This window comes from Dama dama, chromosome 1 (genome assembly GCF_033118175.1).
Source record: "Dama dama isolate Ldn47 chromosome 1, ASM3311817v1, whole genome shotgun sequence".
NCBI lineage: Eukaryota > Metazoa > Chordata > Mammalia > Artiodactyla > Cervidae > Dama > Dama dama.
This window is the reverse complement of record NC_083681.1, coordinates 34,792,692-34,810,879: the sequence shown is the minus strand read 5'-3', so window position 1 is coordinate 34,810,879 and position 18,188 is coordinate 34,792,692. Positions and strand designations below refer to the sequence as shown.

General features: G+C 54.0%; 1 protein-coding gene and 1 long non-coding RNA gene across 11 annotated transcripts in view; one reads left to right on the top strand and one right to left on the bottom strand.

Annotated features, from left to right (window-relative positions):
• Positions 1-18,188, bottom strand: part of GRAMD1B (GRAM domain containing 1B) — a 196,042-nt gene that overhangs the window by 37,022 nt on the left and 140,832 nt on the right. For all 7 annotated transcript variants that reach the window (XM_061146327.1, XM_061146353.1, XM_061146362.1 and 4 more), the window contains 2 exons: positions 11,625-11,835; positions 4,947-4,967 (listed from right to left, as the gene is read on the bottom strand). In XM_061146327.1, the coding sequence (XP_061002310.1) occupies positions 4,947-4,967; positions 11,625-11,835 (232 nt within the window). The remainder of the gene's footprint in view (positions 1-4,946; positions 4,968-11,624; positions 11,836-18,188) is intronic.
• On the top strand, positions 627-10,458 carry LOC133059364 (uncharacterized). 4 transcript variants are annotated; one of them, XR_009693542.1, is made up of 3 exons: positions 627-1,103; positions 1,442-1,645; positions 7,067-10,458. It is a non-coding gene; the product is annotated as an uncharacterized LOC133059364 (long non-coding RNA). The 4 variants fall into 4 exon arrangements; XR_009693538.1 differs by lacking the exon at positions 7,067-10,458 and adding an exon at positions 4,022-4,940; XR_009693540.1 differs by lacking the exon at positions 7,067-10,458 and adding an exon at positions 2,369-4,940.

Below are 18,188 nucleotides of genomic sequence, written 5' to 3'. Positions count from 1 at the left end.
GAACTTTGAGACAAACTGGGCACCTTCCTCGACCTTCCCAGCTACGTCCACCCTGCCAGGAGGGTCTCCAGGCTGCACACGATGGAGAACATTGCCTTTGTCCTATTTGGAGCAGTAACACTCAGACCTGACTATACTTAAAAATGATCTAAGAAATGTATGCAAGATACAGATTCTTGCCTCTAGATCCCCAAATTCTGATTCAGAGGAACTTGGCGTCTCCCAGTTATATGGTGCTGGAGGAAGCAGAGGAAGATTCTGAGTCCTTTCCAGGACTTGTGTTCCTATCTGTCTCTGTCCACACCCCGGATGCAGCCACCACCTCCACCCATCATATCACAGAGACTACCACTGTCTCCAGGAACATGCTACGCCTCAAACGATCTCCTCCAGCACTCAGTAGGGTGAATTTCAAGTATCAGCTGCTCAATACCTATTTACCAAATGAACGCATTCCTTATACACCTCTGACACTGTCCCTGTTGACATGGCATCTCGTGTGCACACATCCTTACACGTCCTCACTCCTATAGGCATGGCACCCCAGCGCCTAGTCTATGCCAACACTCTTCAAGCCACATATCCTAGCTTCTCTCCATGCTATCATTAGCAGTGGGACAGGAGAACCTAGCAATTCCACTTCACAGGGTGATGGGAATGCCCCTCTCCTGGGCCACCCCAGATCCGACGATCTCAGTAACCAGGACCCATGAGGGCTGAATCCTGGAAACACTTGAGTATCTCTGGAGCCAGATGAGGGGATGACTGGGCTCCAGCGGGGTGACTCAGGGACAGGACACACCCAGAAAGATAAGTCCTGGGACCCTTTGTCTCCTACACCCCCCCGCACAACTGCCACGGGGAGAGGCTCTGCCAGCTTCCAGCCTGAGGAGAGGGAAGTGACCTGGGCTAAACATTAACTCGACGGCAAACACTGGGAGCTGGGACAAAGTGGTACCCGCTCCCTGGGCAGAGCAGCAGGAGGGAGAGGGTGGAGGAGCCCAGGAGAAAAACAGATGGATTTTGGTAGAATGTTGGCCTCAGCGAGGAAGAAAGCCAATAAAGACCCTCAGAGGAAACTCTGGACTTTCAACCAAATCCAGGTAGGGAGGAGCCGGATGTGGGCTACGGGGCAGTGGCGATGGGGGAGGTGGCTGAGCAAAGGAAGGAGGGGGAGGGCGAAGGTGTAACAGAGACACAGAGGAGCAGGACTGGGAGAGGTCTCAGTTGGAGACAGGTCACTCCGCAGAGTCAAGACGGCTACTGGGGATGCGGGGGTCAGTGGGTAGATAACAGTGGGGAGATGAATGCAGGTGGAGGAAGTGGAGTCCATCTCCCCCGGAAAAAAATACCAGGCTGCCAAGGGGTCCTTGGGGATGCCTTCAGCTCTCACTCCCACTTTTCTCACCAACGCCCTAATCCAAGTTTCATTCCTACAAAGCTCTGTCCTCTTGCTCAGTCATATGTCTGCCAGACCTGCCCAGTCACTTCACAGGACCGGTGCCATCCCTCCCCCCAGACAGCCAGCATCGCCCCCACCTGGACCAGCAGGCAACTTGGGCCCCAAAGCCTGAGGGCAGCCACCAGAGGTCTGGGCTCCTTCCCTGGGTTTCCTGGAGACAACTGATCCCAGGAAACAGGCAAGGTAGGTAAGGAAACATCTCTGTCCGCCTGGAGCACCAGGAAGAGACTTCTGTGACTTGGCTTCCTCCAAGATCTGAGTCTGCTGCGTCCAACAGGGCCATCTTTGGAGGGGGGGGGGGGGGGGCAGATTATTCCCCCTCCTGCCCCCAACTCTCCCCTTTGCTCCCTGTTCAGCTTATCCCTCCGTGAACTTATCCCCCAAACTAGGCGCCTTGACTAATAAAACTGGGGTGGTCAATGGTGGGGCTGGGGGGTGGGGAGGAGAAGGGGGGAACTCAGGGGCAGTAGATGTGATCAGCCCTGGGAGGGACTCAGGGCAGCTGCTGACAGCCTCCCGCTTCAAGCCCCACTCTTTTTGGCCATGTTGCACCCCATGTGGGATCTTAGTTCCCTGACCAGGTATTGAACCCACACCCCCTTGTACTGGGAAGTGCAGAGGTCTCATCACTGGACAGCCAGAGAAGTCCCTCAAACCCCACTCTTGATCAGAAGAGCCCTTGCTGGAGACCAGAGGCTCTTGTCTCAGCCTTTCCATGTCTCCCTGGGGTCCAAACACCTCCTTCCACGGAACCCACTCTTCATAAATGCCAAGCTGGTTTGTCACCATGGTGACAGTTCCTCCCTAGCTAAATAGATAGATGAAGAAATGCAGAAGAGAAGCAGGTAGAGGCGGAGGCTGGGGCAGGGGGCAGGGAGGCATTGGGCGTGCTTCCTCTCATATCAGACCCAGGCCACACCAACGGGCTACAGACGTTCTTGCAGCAGTCAGCCCTGTCCTGTATCCGGCCAGGCACTTCTAACTGTCTCCAGGGCCGAGGACGACAAGATCTTTGCTCATCCCAAGGACTTCCAGAGCCAACGATGGAGCCTTGGGCAGCACAGCAGCTGGAGAATCACCACCGGTGTCAGGAGAGGGGCCAGGGAGGGCTGAGGGCAGACCTGAGGAGGAGACCTCGCCTCCTTCCTGATGGTCCAAGTCCCGCCGCCTCAGGGCAACGCAGAGGGGACGTGGGAGGACTGGGTAGATGGAGGAAAAAGAGCACTGGGTCAGAGCAACAGGGATGCGGCAAGGGCCTCCTGAGAAACCAGGAATGGAATGCCGGGGGGCAGTGCTGGGGAGCGGGTGTTGAAGGGAAGCTTCCTGGTGGGGCCTTGGCACGCAGGCAGGGGGACGGGGCCTGGCACGCCCGTATGCATGGGCTCAGCAGGCTGAGCTCAGGCTCCAGTGGGGGAAGCCCCCAGGACCCAGCTTCCTGATGGAGCCAGACCATCCGGCCTGGGAGCACAGCCACGCTCAGGCCGTGCCCGTGGATAAGCACACTGGTACATCGGAGTGGGCTTCCCAGGTGGCTCAATGGTGAAGAATCTACCTGCTCAGCTCTGCAATCTCTTGCTCATCTGCCAGCAGAACCCCCTGACCTCCGGGCCCCACAGGGCAGCTGGCCCGCCTCCATCATGCAGCCAAGTGGCAGCATCTATTTCTAGCCTCTCGCTCTGCTGAGGGTTCGGACACCAGGTCTTCTGAGCGGGGCGGAGGGAGAGATTAGAGGTGTAAGGGTGGGAGGGAGGAAAACCTGCTAGGATCAGGGAGAAAAGAGCCAGCTAGTCGGGATAACCTAGCCAGAAAGGAGCGGCAAGCGGAGGTGGAGAAACGAAAATGGGGGAGTTAGCCAGGAAAGGGGAGGGAAGGACTCTAGGGAAGGCAACGCAAGAAAGAATGGAAAAGCCTGCTGGAAAGAAAAGAGAGGAGCAGGGGAGAGGGAGAGCAACAGGGATGAGGCCCTGCATGTCCAAATCCGGTCGTTTGAACTGTCTCGTGGGTCTGCAAGCCACTTGTGTTTCCTGGTCCCCTGTGAGGCACTAATTTTACAATAGCCCCCCACCCCCCACCCCCGGTGGTGGAAGATTCCATGAGGGAAAGGGTGCTGGAGGTCCCACCGACTCCCAGGAAAGCATTCTCCAGCCTCAGCTCCTCCCACAGACAGCGAGCTCCCTTCTCCCCCGGGATGTCAGCCCTAAGCCACAGGGTGGCCACGAGCCCAGGTGAAGACCACAGGGGGCCCAGGGGCTGAGGGGCTGCAGCCTCAGGCAGCCTTCTCCCCCAGGTGGGCCATCTCAGCCCTCCACTCCCCTCCCACCCGCACAGCCTACCAACTTCCCCCTTGTCTGTGCCGCCGTGATGCCAAGGTGGGGATCCAATAGTCCTATCTCAGGGCCAGTCCCCTGAGCAGCAGCAGGTCGGAAGCTACAGGGCTGACTGCTGGCTGCTTGATTCTGGGGGAACTGCTGAGCCGTGTGGGAAAACACACCCACCACACACAGTGACTGACCGGAGCGTCTACATTAACCCAAGCCTCTCCCCTCCCCCCTGCACCAGAGCATCCTCCAAGTCTGCCTCCTAGCCGCCTGCTCCCACAGCTTCCCCAGGTCCACCGTGCAACCTGCCTTGGTGTCAGGGGAGCGGGGAAGATGCGTCCACATGACCGTCGGGGTCAAGCTCGGGCAAGAGCGGGCTCCGGGATGGAAGACAGTGACTGGAGACCAGTTGACGGCTGCAAACCGCCTGTCCGTCCGTCCACAGGGCAGGAGTGTGGAGTAGGACGGGGCAGGCGGCTGAGACTTCAGCCTGGGGCTCTTCAGGGGCAAGTTCGAGACCCTCGGCCCCAGCTCTGTGACCCAGAGGATGCGGCCTCTGAAGGGGCTGCTTACTCCATAATTGGCCTCCCGGCAGGAGCTCCTGGCTGGAGCCTCCCCAGGGACAGGGGATGTGTTCTGGGGGGAGCATGCTGGGGGTCAACTGAGGCGGCCCTGGGGCAGAAGTCACATCCTATTACAGAAGCCAGCCTCTGCTAAACGAAAAGGTTTCTGGCTGCTTGTTTTTTCCTCCAAATGTCTTGGTAAAAGGAAGGAAAACTTGGCCTTAAGATCAGGCCCCAGGATGGTGGTCCCCGTCCCAAGTCCTGTCTGCCCTTTGAGGGGGGGGTCTCCCCAGCCTGGTCTCCTGTCAGGGCTGGAGGGCCCTTGTCCAAGGTCCTGGGGGTCCAGGAGGTCGGGTCGGGGAGACAGTCCATCCCTGCGTGGTCTCTGGGAATTGCACCCCCCACCCCGCTTCACCAGCAGTCCTGCCCTGCTACAGAAGGTAACTGTGGTCTGGTTTTTGTGGGAGGGGTCTGGTCAGGGGTGAAGCCCACCGTTTGAGGCTCCAAGCCCACAGGAAGACCACAGTGTACCCCCATAACTCCATCCTCTAAGCAAGCCATCCCCACCAGCGTGCCCAACAAGAAGAGAAAAGGGATACTTACATTATACCAGCTCTGGCTTTTCTGAAAGAACAAAGTAAAAGAAAAGCAGTGTTAGTCGGGGGAGAGGTGACAGGAACGGCCGGAGTACTCCTGGCTCCAGGGGGAAGGTACACAGACAGCGGGCGGGGAAGAGGAATCCCAAGGCAGCTCAAGGCCCCCCATGTTGCTGCTCGGGGTGGGAGGCAGGGGTCCTCCTTTCTCAAGACAGCTCCCGAAAGGAGGCCCGGGGAGCAGTCCATGCTGGAAGCCCCCGTGGCTGGGGTGGCAGGCAGCGCAGCACCAGCGAGAGCTGGGAGGGAGTCGACCCCATCACAAGGCTCTTCGGATGGGGGCAGGGTGTGGGGGGGATGCGCTGCAGGCATCCGAGACCCAGTCCCCAATGGTCCCTGATCAGAAGCAAAGTACCCACGGAGACTCACACAGCCGTCTGCTCCACGTCAGCCCCTCGGAAAGACTGGGCGGGACCCTCTGGGGTCGGGGAGCCAAGGGATCGCTAGAAACTTCCCTCCAACTGGGCAGATTCCTCCTTCCGCCCCACTGGCTGATCGGCAAAGAGATAGTGGCCAAGGAGTGGTTGGGGCTCTGCCTTGGGAGGACGGGTGAAGCACGTAATTGCTAAAGGTCCTTCCTGACTTCATGAGACTCTAAGTCAATACCGACACGGCGGGTCTGACCCAACTCCACCATGCAGGTGCCCTCCATTCCCAGCCCTGCTAGAAGGCTGCTCAGCTTCGCAGTAATGGGAAGTTTTTTAGGGAAAGAGGAAGGATGAGTAAGATTGTGCCTGGTCCATCTTCCATCTCACAGGCCAGGACTCCCTCACACACGTCCCACTTGAAGACAGACAGACAGGCAGACAGAGATAGACAGACACACACCTGCCTAGAGGGGCTGATCCGACAGGTTCAGCTTGGGTAGACAGGAGTATTTTCAGTTTTAAAAGCTTTGCCAAGGGTGTGGTTCAGGAGGAGGATGGCTGGGTGCAAAGAAGCTTTGCCTATGGGTCCACATCTTAACTTTATACACATCTTGTTTTATTGCACTTTGAAGATATTGCATTTTTTTTTAAACAAATTGAAGGTTTATGGCAGTCCCATGTCAAGCAAGTCTATTGATGTTATTTTGCCTACAGCATTACATTTTAATTAACATTTTATTTTAAATTATAATTTAATTAAATGTACACTGCTATTTTAAACAGAATGCTATTGTATACCCGACAGACTGAAGTCCAGGGTAAACATAACTTTTATACGCACTGGGAAATGAAAAAAGCCACATGACTTGCTGCACTGTAACCTCTGCTTCACTGTGATGGTCCCTCCCCGGTACGGCTGTGCATGCAGAGGTGTGGACCCTGGGTACAGTCAGCAACCTTTATCCCATCCACCTCGTCCTATGGGGTCTGACTCATAAGGGAAAGAGGAGGCAGCCACTGTCCCAGGAGGTCTGTTGTCCAGTGTCTGGTGGAGCCCAGGGGTGAGTGTGACTGCAGAGATGAAGCCTGGTCATGCCATCGCCCCCTTTGCTGGCGACCCCATCCTGCCAGAAGAACCCCCTAGAGCCCTTCACCTTCACTCTGAAGAGTGTCAGCAGGGGAAGGAGAGGCACTGTGGGGGTGCTGCCTCTCAGGGGCTCTGCTCATCCCCACACCCTATCTCACTGGCCAGGGGGCAGGCGGCAGGGCAGGATCTCAACCCTCTTCTCTCTGCAGGATGCTCTCTGTGGTCATTTTCCAACAAAAGTTGTCCCCATGGTCCCATCTGGGAGTCACATATTCCCACTACAGCCTTGCCTTCTCCTCCAACCCAAGTCCAAATGTTCAAAACCAATGATTCCATCATTGAGGGCGTTATTGCCACAAGGGAACTGTGGACTGAAAATTAGCCTCTAGTCATCCTGGAGGAGAGAGGATGGGGCAAGGAGGCTGTGTCAGACTTTACCTTGTTGTTGCCTAGTTGCTAAGTCACGCCCAACTCTTCGTGACCCCACGGACTGGAGCTCACCAGGCTCCTCTGTCCATGGGATTTCCCAGGCAAGAATACTGGAGTGGGTTGCCATTTCCTTCTCCAGGGGATCTTCCAGACCCAGGGACTGAACCCACATTTTCTGCATTGCAGGCGGATTCTTTACCACTGAGCCACCAGGGAAGCCCTACCTGCACCTTAGGGCACCGAAATTCCTGGGTCCTGATTCTGAGCTCACACAACATGCGGCTGTGCAGTGTCCATGAGAACGCCTCTCAACAGTGGAAAGGCACACTCTAGGAGCCGCTGGCCTCAACCGCCCACAGTGTGTCCGCGTTTCACCAAACCAACCCTTCTGAATCTGTCTAAAACAACTGAGTTCAGGACAACTGAGAGCCTGCACCAGGGAAGCTGGGCCCCTCTCTTGCCTCGCTGGGTGGTACCTCTGTATGTGTTACCTGCTTGTGTAAATTGGGGTTAAGAATATGGGTTTGCAGGTACTGCCAGGTCAGATACACAGAGCAAGGACTTTTGTCCCTCTGTCTAAACCTCTGCCCCCATCCAGCACGCTCTGGGCAGCTGGTTACCCGTCACCACTGAGGGTGTCCACCCCTCTGGCCAAATCCACAGCAGCCCCTGAGAACAAGCCACATGGGCGTGAGTCCCTGAACTCCAATCAGCCTCGCAGAGGCAAGTTCAATCCCTGTGGCTGTGCTTTTGAGGACCGAGTCTTAAAGGAGCTGCTGGGCCAGGAGGGCCTGACTCACAGGGGCTGGTGGACCCGGAGGGTGTCCTCTGGAACCCAAGAGGCCACTGGCCAGCAGGTTCTCAGCCCCCCTGTCCTCCTGTGCAGAGAAGGCTGGGGGCGGGGGAAGAACAGAATGAGGGAGTGGGCAAGGGCTTTCTAACAGGTTACCTATTAGTGGATTTAGCCAGAAGGGGAGGAGGGGACATCAGGAGAACTGCCCAAAGACAGCTGCTGGGTGAGGGCTGAGCTGAGCAGGCTTCTAGGCTTTTCCTAGAAGTCTGCAGAGCAAGCCCCTCGGGGACACCAAGGCCCCTGGAAACAGCGACTTCCTTACACATCTCCCCAGTGCAAAGGCCCGGGAGTCTGGAGATGGGATGAGGGCAGGGGAGGGACAGAGGAGCGCTACAGTTCTAGGAGTAGGGAGGAAAGAACAATTTCTTACTTTGATCAGGTAAAGTCTGTCGTACTGGAAAGGAAACCACGAAAATTAGGATCGAAAAACACGGCAAGAGTCAAAAGGTTAAAGGCACACCAGAGCCACAGAGGCCGTGACACTGCACGCCCAGCGCAGGGAGCCAAGCAGGGCCGGCCTGGGTCCTACCAGACAGCCCGGTGCCCAGTTCAGGAGCTGGTGGGGCGGCGACGGCTGTGGGGCTCCCCCTGGTGGCTGCAAGCCAGCACTACAGCGTGGAAGCTGGGCGGTGGCGCCAACTAAGGGGTCCTGGATCAGAACTGGGCCCTGATGTCCAGCCCCGGGCTCTGGGCAGGGCTGCCCCAGCCAGGGTCAGACGCAGCAGGATAGCCACAGAGTCACAGGAGCGAGACCTCCCCGGCTACCTAGTCCAACTGCAACGTATTAACACACAAGGAAATGGGGGTGCGGAGAAGGGGAGACAGACACTGTGAGTGAGGTCTGGCTCCAGCAAAAAGTGGACTATCCGGCCCGTCTGAAGAACATATGAGGTCATCTCCCCGAAGAGGTGCAGGGGACACAGGGAGCGAGGTGGCCTGGCTGTGAGGACAGTGACCACAGCTCTGGCCGCCAGACCCCTCCCTGTGGACACATGTGGTCAACCTGAGAAAATGCTCCACGGGGGGAGGGGGTGTTCCCACCACCAGACCCTCCTCCTCTCTTTCTCTCCCCCTTGTAGCTTTCCCTCGCTCTCTACTCCAGGCCCTGACCTGTGCAGGACCTAATTTCTATACCGGTGTCATCTTCGAAGTCTGGCCCAGACCGACCATGGCTGCAACCACGTCCCCCTGGGGTGGCAGGGAGCCCTCTCCCCACAAGTCAGTCCTTGTTAACGGCTGGGGTGTCGGTGATGGAATGGGGTGGGGAGGCGGGGAACTCGCTCCTTCCCCCTTCAGCTCCTCAGCAGGAAAGGGGCCGGGATGCACTCTGGGTCCATGCTCAGGTCCCGGTCCCTTCCAAGGCCCCACTGTGCCCCTCCACAATCCCACTGGGAGTTCCAGCCCAGCTCTGGGCACCAGATCTCCATCTCAGACGTGAACTCTCCCCTGCCTTTGAATTCACGGAGCATCCCAACCACTCCTGTGGTCCTTAAGGTCAGGTTTGGTTTGTGGATAATCTGGGAACAAACAATGTGGATAATCTGTGTTTCTTATCTCTCTTCTCAGACTGGACACTGCCTGGGGGTGGGAATCTGGTCTTCATACTCCTTTTTGAAAGAAGATCTACCACTTACAAGTTTTAAAAATCCTCATTACTGGATGCTCCTTTCAACCCCATCACCTGACCAGGAGGCACTCTGTGAGTGCTATCGACCATAAGTGCGTGCTCTGCTCGCTGAGTGCCTTGGCAGAGGGGTAAGAGGGTGAGGAAGCTCGGAGCTTGAGCTTAGGATGGCAAAGGTGCACACCCTGTGGGCAGAGGCAGAGGAACAATAACCAGACGCCTTGTCCAGCAACATCTGCCCTCTCCCCAGCCAGCGGGGTGAGGCATTCCAGAGGGGTGGACAGAGGTCATCGCCAGACCCCGTCCGTCCCCACACAGCCCTGCCACCACTAAGCTCCCAAACCCACAGCAGACTCCTGGGGGCCTCCCCAATTCAGGCACAGTTTCCCCCTCCTGCCCACAGCCAGCAGCCATCGTTCAAAATCCTCACAGCTAAGATGAGCTTTTACCCTCAGGGTCACAGACTGCAGGATTAGCCCTGTGACCTCTTGTTCACCCCTCAGGAAGGGGAACAGCTGTTCATCCTGCTGCTCCCCAAAACAGAGGCTTTAGACTATGATGAAGTTCACCTCTCAGCTCTCTCTTCTCCAGGCAGTAGCCACCCGCTTCCCCTGTGGGTATCATTTCCTGAGTCCTGCTGTTCTGAAACACCTACTATTCACCCTCTACTCCCTCTAAGTTCTCCTCAGGCCTCTCAAATCTTGGGGTCCTGGGTAGACTCTTGGCATGGGGTCCCTGACCTGGTCCTATCTATGCAGGACCTGGCAGGGGCTGTCTATGTCCACGAGCTTCCAGTGTTGGCACCATACCCTCTGGGAGACAGTCCCCTCTGATCACGAGCCAGGATCCTAAGAACACGATGAGCCGCAGGCTGGACTGTGGGTGGAAGCAGTAAGGGGCGCTCAGGCTGAGCAAGCAGAAGGAAGGTGTGGCTAAGGTGAGCTCCTAGGGTCACTCTACTGCATCAGGGAACTCATGTAGGGGAAGCTGTGAGCCTCAATCAACTCACCTGAGCAGCGGGGATCAGGTCCCACTGCTCCACCAGATCCGGAGCCTCCCTTCCCCAAAGGAATGAAACTAAGCCCCGGCAGGACTCTGCTTCTCAACGGCACCATGTAAGGAGGGGACAGACTCCCCGCCGAGGCAGTGTTTGGGGAGCAGGCAGAGACGGGGTTAGGGGTGCGGTGGGGAGGGTGGGGGCGGGTCTGTTCTCCGACTCCGGGTGCAGTGGGAATGGTCCCTTGGTGACCTCAGCCAGCCTGCCAGGGGCAGTGGGGCCGGCCCTTCTGGGAAAGGGACCAAGCAAGACACATGGGCCAAACTAGGCGGGGGTGGGGGGCGGGGTGCGGAGCACTACAGACAGTTCAACACCAGAGGGGAGACTGAAGACAGAGACAAAAGATGGCTTACTTTTGAGAGGCGCTTGTGAGACTAAGACCATGCATGCAAAGAAGGTATTTGGGGGATGGTGGGGAAGAAGAGGAAGAACAAGAAATCAAAAGACAAATTCAGGTGGGATGCCAGCTCCCGAGCCTCCCAGAGTCTCCTCCCCTCCCCAGGGCCTGTGAGTCAAGAGGGAAGGAGAAGCTCTTTTAAGGAGCATAGAGGCAGAGACACTGTCTGCCTCCCAAAGGACTAAAGGCCGAGGCGGACGACTCTTTGTGGAAGCATAAATAGCCCAGGACCCCTTAGGCAAACGGGGGCTCGGGTGTAACAAGGACATACTCGGGAGGGGTGGACAGCCCTGTCGCTCTCTTCTTGGCCATGTGGGTACCAGGGGGGTTATTACCAAAGGTAAGGCTGGGTGATGGCCAGGGCCGAGGTTAATACAGCATTCTGCAACGGTCCCTGAGGACTCCCTTCCCGGCACTATATTTGTCCCAAATAATGTTCCCCTCTACGCCAAATTTGGAAAACGTAGCAGGCCTGAAGAGACGACCCCTCCTGATCCCCAGAGCTCCCCTCCTCCAAATCTCAAGGCTTGTGAGCCTCCCTCACCCCTAATGAGAGACAGTGGTCATGGTGGAATCCTTTTACTAGCTCCTGGGGCCTCTCTGAGGGCTAAGCTAAGATCAAGATTTAATAGGGGTTCTCCCCTGCCTCCCATTCTCACCTCACAGAACAGAGGCTCTCTCTAGGACACTAGGGCTGGTCAATCACATCAGGTCCCTCCACGAAGGGGTTCTCTACCTCACGGTTCCCCAACGCCAGCCTCCCTGCAGCCAGCTAATGAGCAAGGACAGAGTGGCAGGCGGGGTCAGGCTCACCTTGGAGTTTTTGCCACCACTGCGGCCGGACTGCGAGGAGCAGCTGCGCTGCACGCCCTGCTCCGGGGTGGACGGCGACTTGTCCGAGGAGTGATCTGAGCCCTTCTCCACCATGGTGTCTCCGTCTACGTTCTGCGGGGTTGGCGAGCGAGACCGCTTCCGGAGGATGGGGGAGCAGGCTGGCGTGCTGCGGTTGGAGTTACTGGCAGTGCTGCAGGGGCGGACGGAGAGAGGGAGTGGGGTGGACAGGGAAGGGCAGGAAAGACAAGCCGTCAGTAATTGAGGGCCAAAGACAGGTCCCAAGGAGCCAGCTCAGGGAGCCAGGGTTCTGGGCTGGGGAGAAACAGGGGCGAAGGGCCCAGCTATGGCCCACCTATGGACTGCACCGTAATACTGCTGCTGGCCAGGAGGGGGCGGTGGTGCCCACGTGAGATGGAAATAGCAGTAGGAAGGGGGTAAATAGGGCGATTAGACATTTAGAGATTCGTTCATCCAGCCATCCATCTGTCTGTCCATCCACCAAATTTTGTTAGGACCCACCCTCTCCCCCCATTAGATGCCAAGAATTGTCTAGGTAAAACGGAATATAAGAGCTGAGAGACTCATTAGAGATCATATCAATACTACCAGCTCATTTTACACATGCTGCAAAATTCAGGTTCTACATTTTCCCGCAGAGATATCCGCCCATAAAAATAACAAAAATCCCACTTTCCAAAGCATTTAAGGAATCATTTCACCAAGGTAGTAATGACAAGTGCCACAATTCCTATTTTTAAAATAAAGATCAGTGCATGGCAAAGAGGACCAAGTGTCCTCTGATCACAGAGGGCTTAGAAACGAAATCTGGGTCTTCTGACTTGTAACTCGCCCACACTTCTATTTCCTTGCAAGCTATGTTATTCCTGCTCCCCTTGCCCAGGGCAAAGGTAAACACAGCGCAAGTTCTCACATGCCATGTCCCCTCCCCCAAATTCATTTCCAACAACTACCTTATACATTCACCAAATCCCCTCATTCCAAGGCTTGCGCACTTTATAAATATTTATCTTGTGTCCTTAAAGGACTAGAGGAGATGAAGGAAGGAAGAGGAGAGGAAAACTCGATGCAGCCAAGTTCTAACAGGTGTTTGCTTTGCTCTGAGAAAATGGAGAAAGGAAAGAGATGGGGAAAGGAAAGGTTATGTAGGGAAGAGAAGGAAAACATAAAGGAGACAGACAGGAAGGCCAAAGAAGCACCAAGGGGAGGGGCTGAGAAGAAGTGGGCAGTCAGGGCAGCGTTGGGCTTTGGGCACAGCCAGATCCAGGGCCATCAGGGTCCCAGGAAACACTCTGGGCGGCTATGCCGCCCCGCCCCCGGCCACCACTCCCTAAGCAAGTGGAGTGCAGGCTGGGGAACTCTGCCATTTGCATCAAGATCCAGCTGCAACCTCAGATGGCCCACTGGACCCATTTGCAATGAAAACCATCCCCCTTGGGCAGAACCTTCCACCTGGGGATCCTTGGCAGAGAGGACAGGAAGTGAGCCCCAAAGCCCAAACCAGCAAGTGTGGGAGGAGGGCAGCAGGGGGCGAGAGCCAGCCTCTGACTCCTGGAAGGAAGCTGGTGCAGAGAAGAAACAAAAGGAAAAACAAACCACGAGAGGATGTGTGGACACACACGTGGCCCAATGTTGTGCTTTATCCCCAAAGAGAATTAGAAACTTGTTACAGTACCGACAACAACAACAAGATTTACAACAAGCGGCTCTTCCAGGTCTCACCACAGTCCCAACATCCTTACCCTCTACTTCTAAACTCATCCACTACGACAAAACCTGGAGAAAGGAAATTACGTTCCTTTCCCTCAGCTGGAAAAGCTGAACATTAAAATGGTGGCAAGTGGATTCCCGGACCCATCCAAAGAGCGGACTCAGGCGCTCATCTTCCTGGGGCAGCCCCCTTTCCCTCAAGCCAATTTTCAACCCATGGCCAAGTACTCCAGGGCTGACACCATCTCCTAGGACTGCTCTGCTTGAAGAACAGCCAGGAACTCCGCCCCTAACCTCAACCAGTGTGTTCAGAGAAGGACCTAACTAGACAGTGGATGACACCTTGCGCATGCCCATCTCAGACATGTGAACCCACAGGTGGGCGCCTGTCCTTTCCTGAGATAAGGGACATCCTCACACACAGCCATTCCAGCCTTGGGAACAGAAAGGAGATCCCTTGATCCTTCCTCAAACTCTGCATCCCTGCTGATAAGTGGCTGTTGAGGAAAGATTCAAACAATGGGTGGGCAAAAAATCCCAACCTGGAGGAAACGTACGCCAACTATCCAAAAACCTCATGACGCTCAGGCACCCAGGATGGACATGTCCATGAGATGTCCTCCACCCTTAGCGATCCCATGTCAGCTGACCCTCCATATGCCACCCAAAGATGTCACTTTCAACATGTCAATCAACAGACAATTTACATGCTCATGTGCCACTTCCGTCTCTGCGCTTATAAGGCTGCTGATCATTTGTGCTGCTCTTGAAAATCTCTCCCCTTCTTCCTGATGACACCCACCTGTCTCTTCTAGTCCTCTTCCTGTGTCAGCAATGAGTTCCACTCCTGCCTTTTTGCCGATAATTGAGTCCCTCCCCAAAGGTGGGCTCTTCACTGCCCAAGCCATTTCCTGTTTTCTGTGACTTCAACTATGCCTGGAATCAAAGGACTCTTCTACCTGCTTCTGACCCAAATCATACCTGTTAGCTTCAGCCCAACAACCTGCTGCCAGCATGACAGTTCCTGTAAACAGGTATCTCACGAGCAGCTCAGATTCAGAACTGGGCAGGTCATCTCTCCTCCCACTGCCCGTGCTCAATGGCATCACTATTTCCTAGTCTCTCAGGCTGCAAATTCACCCCTTCCATGTCCCCCCCACAAAAGTGAGTCACTGAATCCCATCAATTCCATTTCCTTAGAGTTCTGTAATGCATCCTTTCCTTCTATTCCCACGGCCCTAGTTCAAGTTCTCAATGCTTTTGCCCTAGAGTTTTGTAATAACCTTCTAAGTGGTTTTCTCCTCGCCTTCCCTCTTTTGTGACCATTCATACCTTTGTCCTTAAAAGTCTTTCTAAATAAAAGCTTGATACTATCTATCTGCCCTCTTACTGACATTCATATTAAAGTCCTAAATCCTCAGAATGGCATTCAAAGTTCTACCAAAAATCCTTTGACAGTTACCTAGACCTCAATACTTTCTCTTTGTACTCACTTAACGAGTCCCCATTGGACTTCCCTGGTGGTCCAGTGGTTAAGAATCCACCTGCCAATGCAGGGGACGTGGATTTGATCTCTGGGCTAGGAAGATTCCACGTGCCTCGAGGCCACTAAGCCCGAGAGCGGCAACTATTGAAACCCGAGCACCTAGAGCCGTGCCCTGCACCAAGAGAAGCCAGAGCGATGAGAAGCCTGCACATCACAGTAGAGAAGAGCCCCTGCTCAGGGCAACTAGAGAAAGCCTGAGTGCAGCAACAAAGACCCAGTGCAGCCAGAAAAAAACAAGAGTTCCTACCTTCCAGGCCTGCTCATCCCCGCCCAGCATGCATCCTCTTTCTGACTCCCCAAGTGTTCACCACTTGTGTGGGAAGCACACTCTCCCTTCACATCTACCCAACGGAGTCCCATTCATCCTTTCGGACCCAATTCAGCTCCACCCTCTCCAAAAGGCTTTTCTAAATCTCCCCCACTGGACTGACCAAAGCTGATGACACTCTGCCTGGTGTTAAAGTGAAGACCTGCCCACTCCTGGGGGCACGTGCCTCTGCACCTCCCTCACCGTTCACCAGGATGCTCTCCAAGTATTAACAGCCTGAGCTCAGCGAACATCTGCACCGAGTCTCCTTCCGGGGCCGGTCTCCACACCACCCACGGCTTTAACAACCCCCAGGATCACGACAGCTCCCACATTTGTACCGCCAACCTGCTACTATGAACACAAATAGCTAGGTTTATGAACGTTTATGAGCTCCTGGCATAATGGCAAGCACTTATTAAGCATTATCTAATTTAATCTTCCCAACCACCCTGCCAAGTATTCAGGGGTATTACTAGTCCTACTTCTCAGGTGCTAAATCGAACGACTGACAGAGTAAGTAGTCTGCCCAGCGTCACACAGATGGGTAAGGGGCAGGAGAGGCCTAATCAAATGTGGGCCTACTGATTACAGAGCTTGTTCTCAGAACCAAGCATTCAATAATGCTTGTTTGCTGAGTAAAGCGATAGAAGCATAGCTCACAAGGACTGATGGTGAGCTGGGTGAATGGAAAGAAAGAAGAATCAACTTTCTGCCTCCAGGCTTCCATCCATTCTCTATGTTGCTGTCAAAATGAACTTTTTACAAAAAGCAAAGCTGTCATTTTTAGCCACCCTCCCCTCTCTGGTTAAAGCCCTCTCTGGTTTTCTACCCTTCTTGGAATAACGTGAACTTCAAACTATGGTCAGAAATTCCCCAACTATCACCTCCAAGCTACCCTTGAGAGCCCCTGCTTGGCCGCTCTTCTCCGCACATGCTCTGACTCAGCCATCGAGGCCAGTCCCCAGATCCCTCCCTCACTCATCCACACTACACCAGATCTTCCCACAATGCTCACACTCAAGACAAGCCCCAAAACCATTCTTACCCCCTACCCTACGCTCCTCCTCCACTCTGATCCCTCCCTAAATGAGAAGAAAATATTTGGAGCTACTAGAGTCCTAATTCAGCAAAATCACCACTAGATTTGCTAGATTGGAAGGACTGATGCTGAAGCTGAAGCTCCAATACTTTGGCCACCTGATGCGAAGAACTGACTCATTGAAAAAGACCCTGATGCTGGGAAAGATTGAAGGCAGGAGGAGAAGGGGACGACAGAGAACAAGATGGTTGGATGGCATCACCAACTCAGTGGACATTAGTTTGAGCAATCTCCAGGAGATGGTGAAGGACAGGGAAGCCTGGCGTGCTGCAGTCCATGGGGTCACAAAGAGTCAGACACAGCTGAGCAACTGAACAGCAACAAGAAAACTCTTCTACTAAGCTCCCCTACCCCCAACTTTGGACACACTGTGCGGCTTGTAGGATCTTAGTTCCCTGACCAGAGATTGAACCCAGGCCATTCTTTACATTTGCATCTTTATTCCTGCTCTGCAAATAGGTTCTTCAGTACCATTTTTCTAGATTCCACATACATGAGTTAATACATGATATTTGTTTTTCTCTTTCTGACTTACTTCACTCTGGATGACAGACTCTAGGCTCATCCACATCATTACAAATGACCCAATTTCATTCTTTTTTTATGGCTGAGTAATATTCCAAAATCACTGCAGATGGTGATTGCAGCCATGAAACTAAAAGACGCTTACTCCTTGGAAGGAAAGTTATGACCAACCTAGATAGCAAATTAAAAAGCAGAGACATTACTTTGCCAACAAAGATCCGTCTAGTCAAAGGTATGGTTTTTCCAGTAGTCATGTATGGATGTGAGAGTTGAACTATAAAGAAAGCTGAGTGCCAAAGAATTGATGCTTTTGAACTGTGGTGTTGGAGAAGACTCTTGAGAGTCCCTTGGTCTGCAAGGAGATCCAACCAGTCCATCCTAAAGGAGATCAGTCCTGGGTGTTCATTGGAAGGACTGATGCTGAAGCTGAAACTCCAGTACTTTGGCCACCTCATGCCAAGAGTTGACTCTTTGGAAAAGACCCTGATGCTGGGAGGGATTGGGCACAGGAGGAGAAGGGGACGACAGAGGATGAGATGGTTGGATGGCATCACTGACTCGATGGACATGAGTTTGCGTAAACTCTGGGAGTTGGTGACGGACAGGGAGGCGTGGCGTGCTGCGATTCATGAGGTTGCAGAGTCGGACATGACTGAGCGACTGAACTGAACTGAATACATTATATTTCAAAACCTACAGGTTTTAAAGCTAAACATGACGTTAGAATTGCTGTAGAAAAAGAGGAAGACAAGGATTGGAGGGGCTAGTGGACTAAGAACTCCCCTTGTAGATTGTAGAATGAATATAACCAACTCTTACTTTCATGTAAGAAACCTGAGAAATAGAGGTTAAATGCCTGGCCTAGGAGACAGAACTTCTCATCTGGGTCTTCTGTTCTACAAACATACACTGAGCACCTGGCATAATCCCAGGCATTCAAGTTCAAGTTCACACTGGTGAGTGAGAAAGGGTCTTTATGCTTGGGATACTATCATCAGGAAGAGCTAGACACATGTTCCTCTCATTTTAATAAAAGCGACAAGCACTGTGACAGGAGAGAGGAAAGGAGTCTTAGACGGCGGTCCAGAAACGCTGCCTTGAAGATATGGTCCTTGGGACTTAAGCTGGGTCCTGAAAATGTGTCAGAGTGAGCCAGGTGAAGGGCATGGTAGTAGGAAGGAAGAGAATGTGCCTGAAAAATCGAAACATGTAAATAAATAAGCCAAAACATCAGCAAGAACAAAGGTATGCAAGCCTAAAATATAAAAAGAACATGGAGTACATAGCACATTACAAGAAATTCTGTGCCTCTGAAGCATGATGGACGTAAGTGAA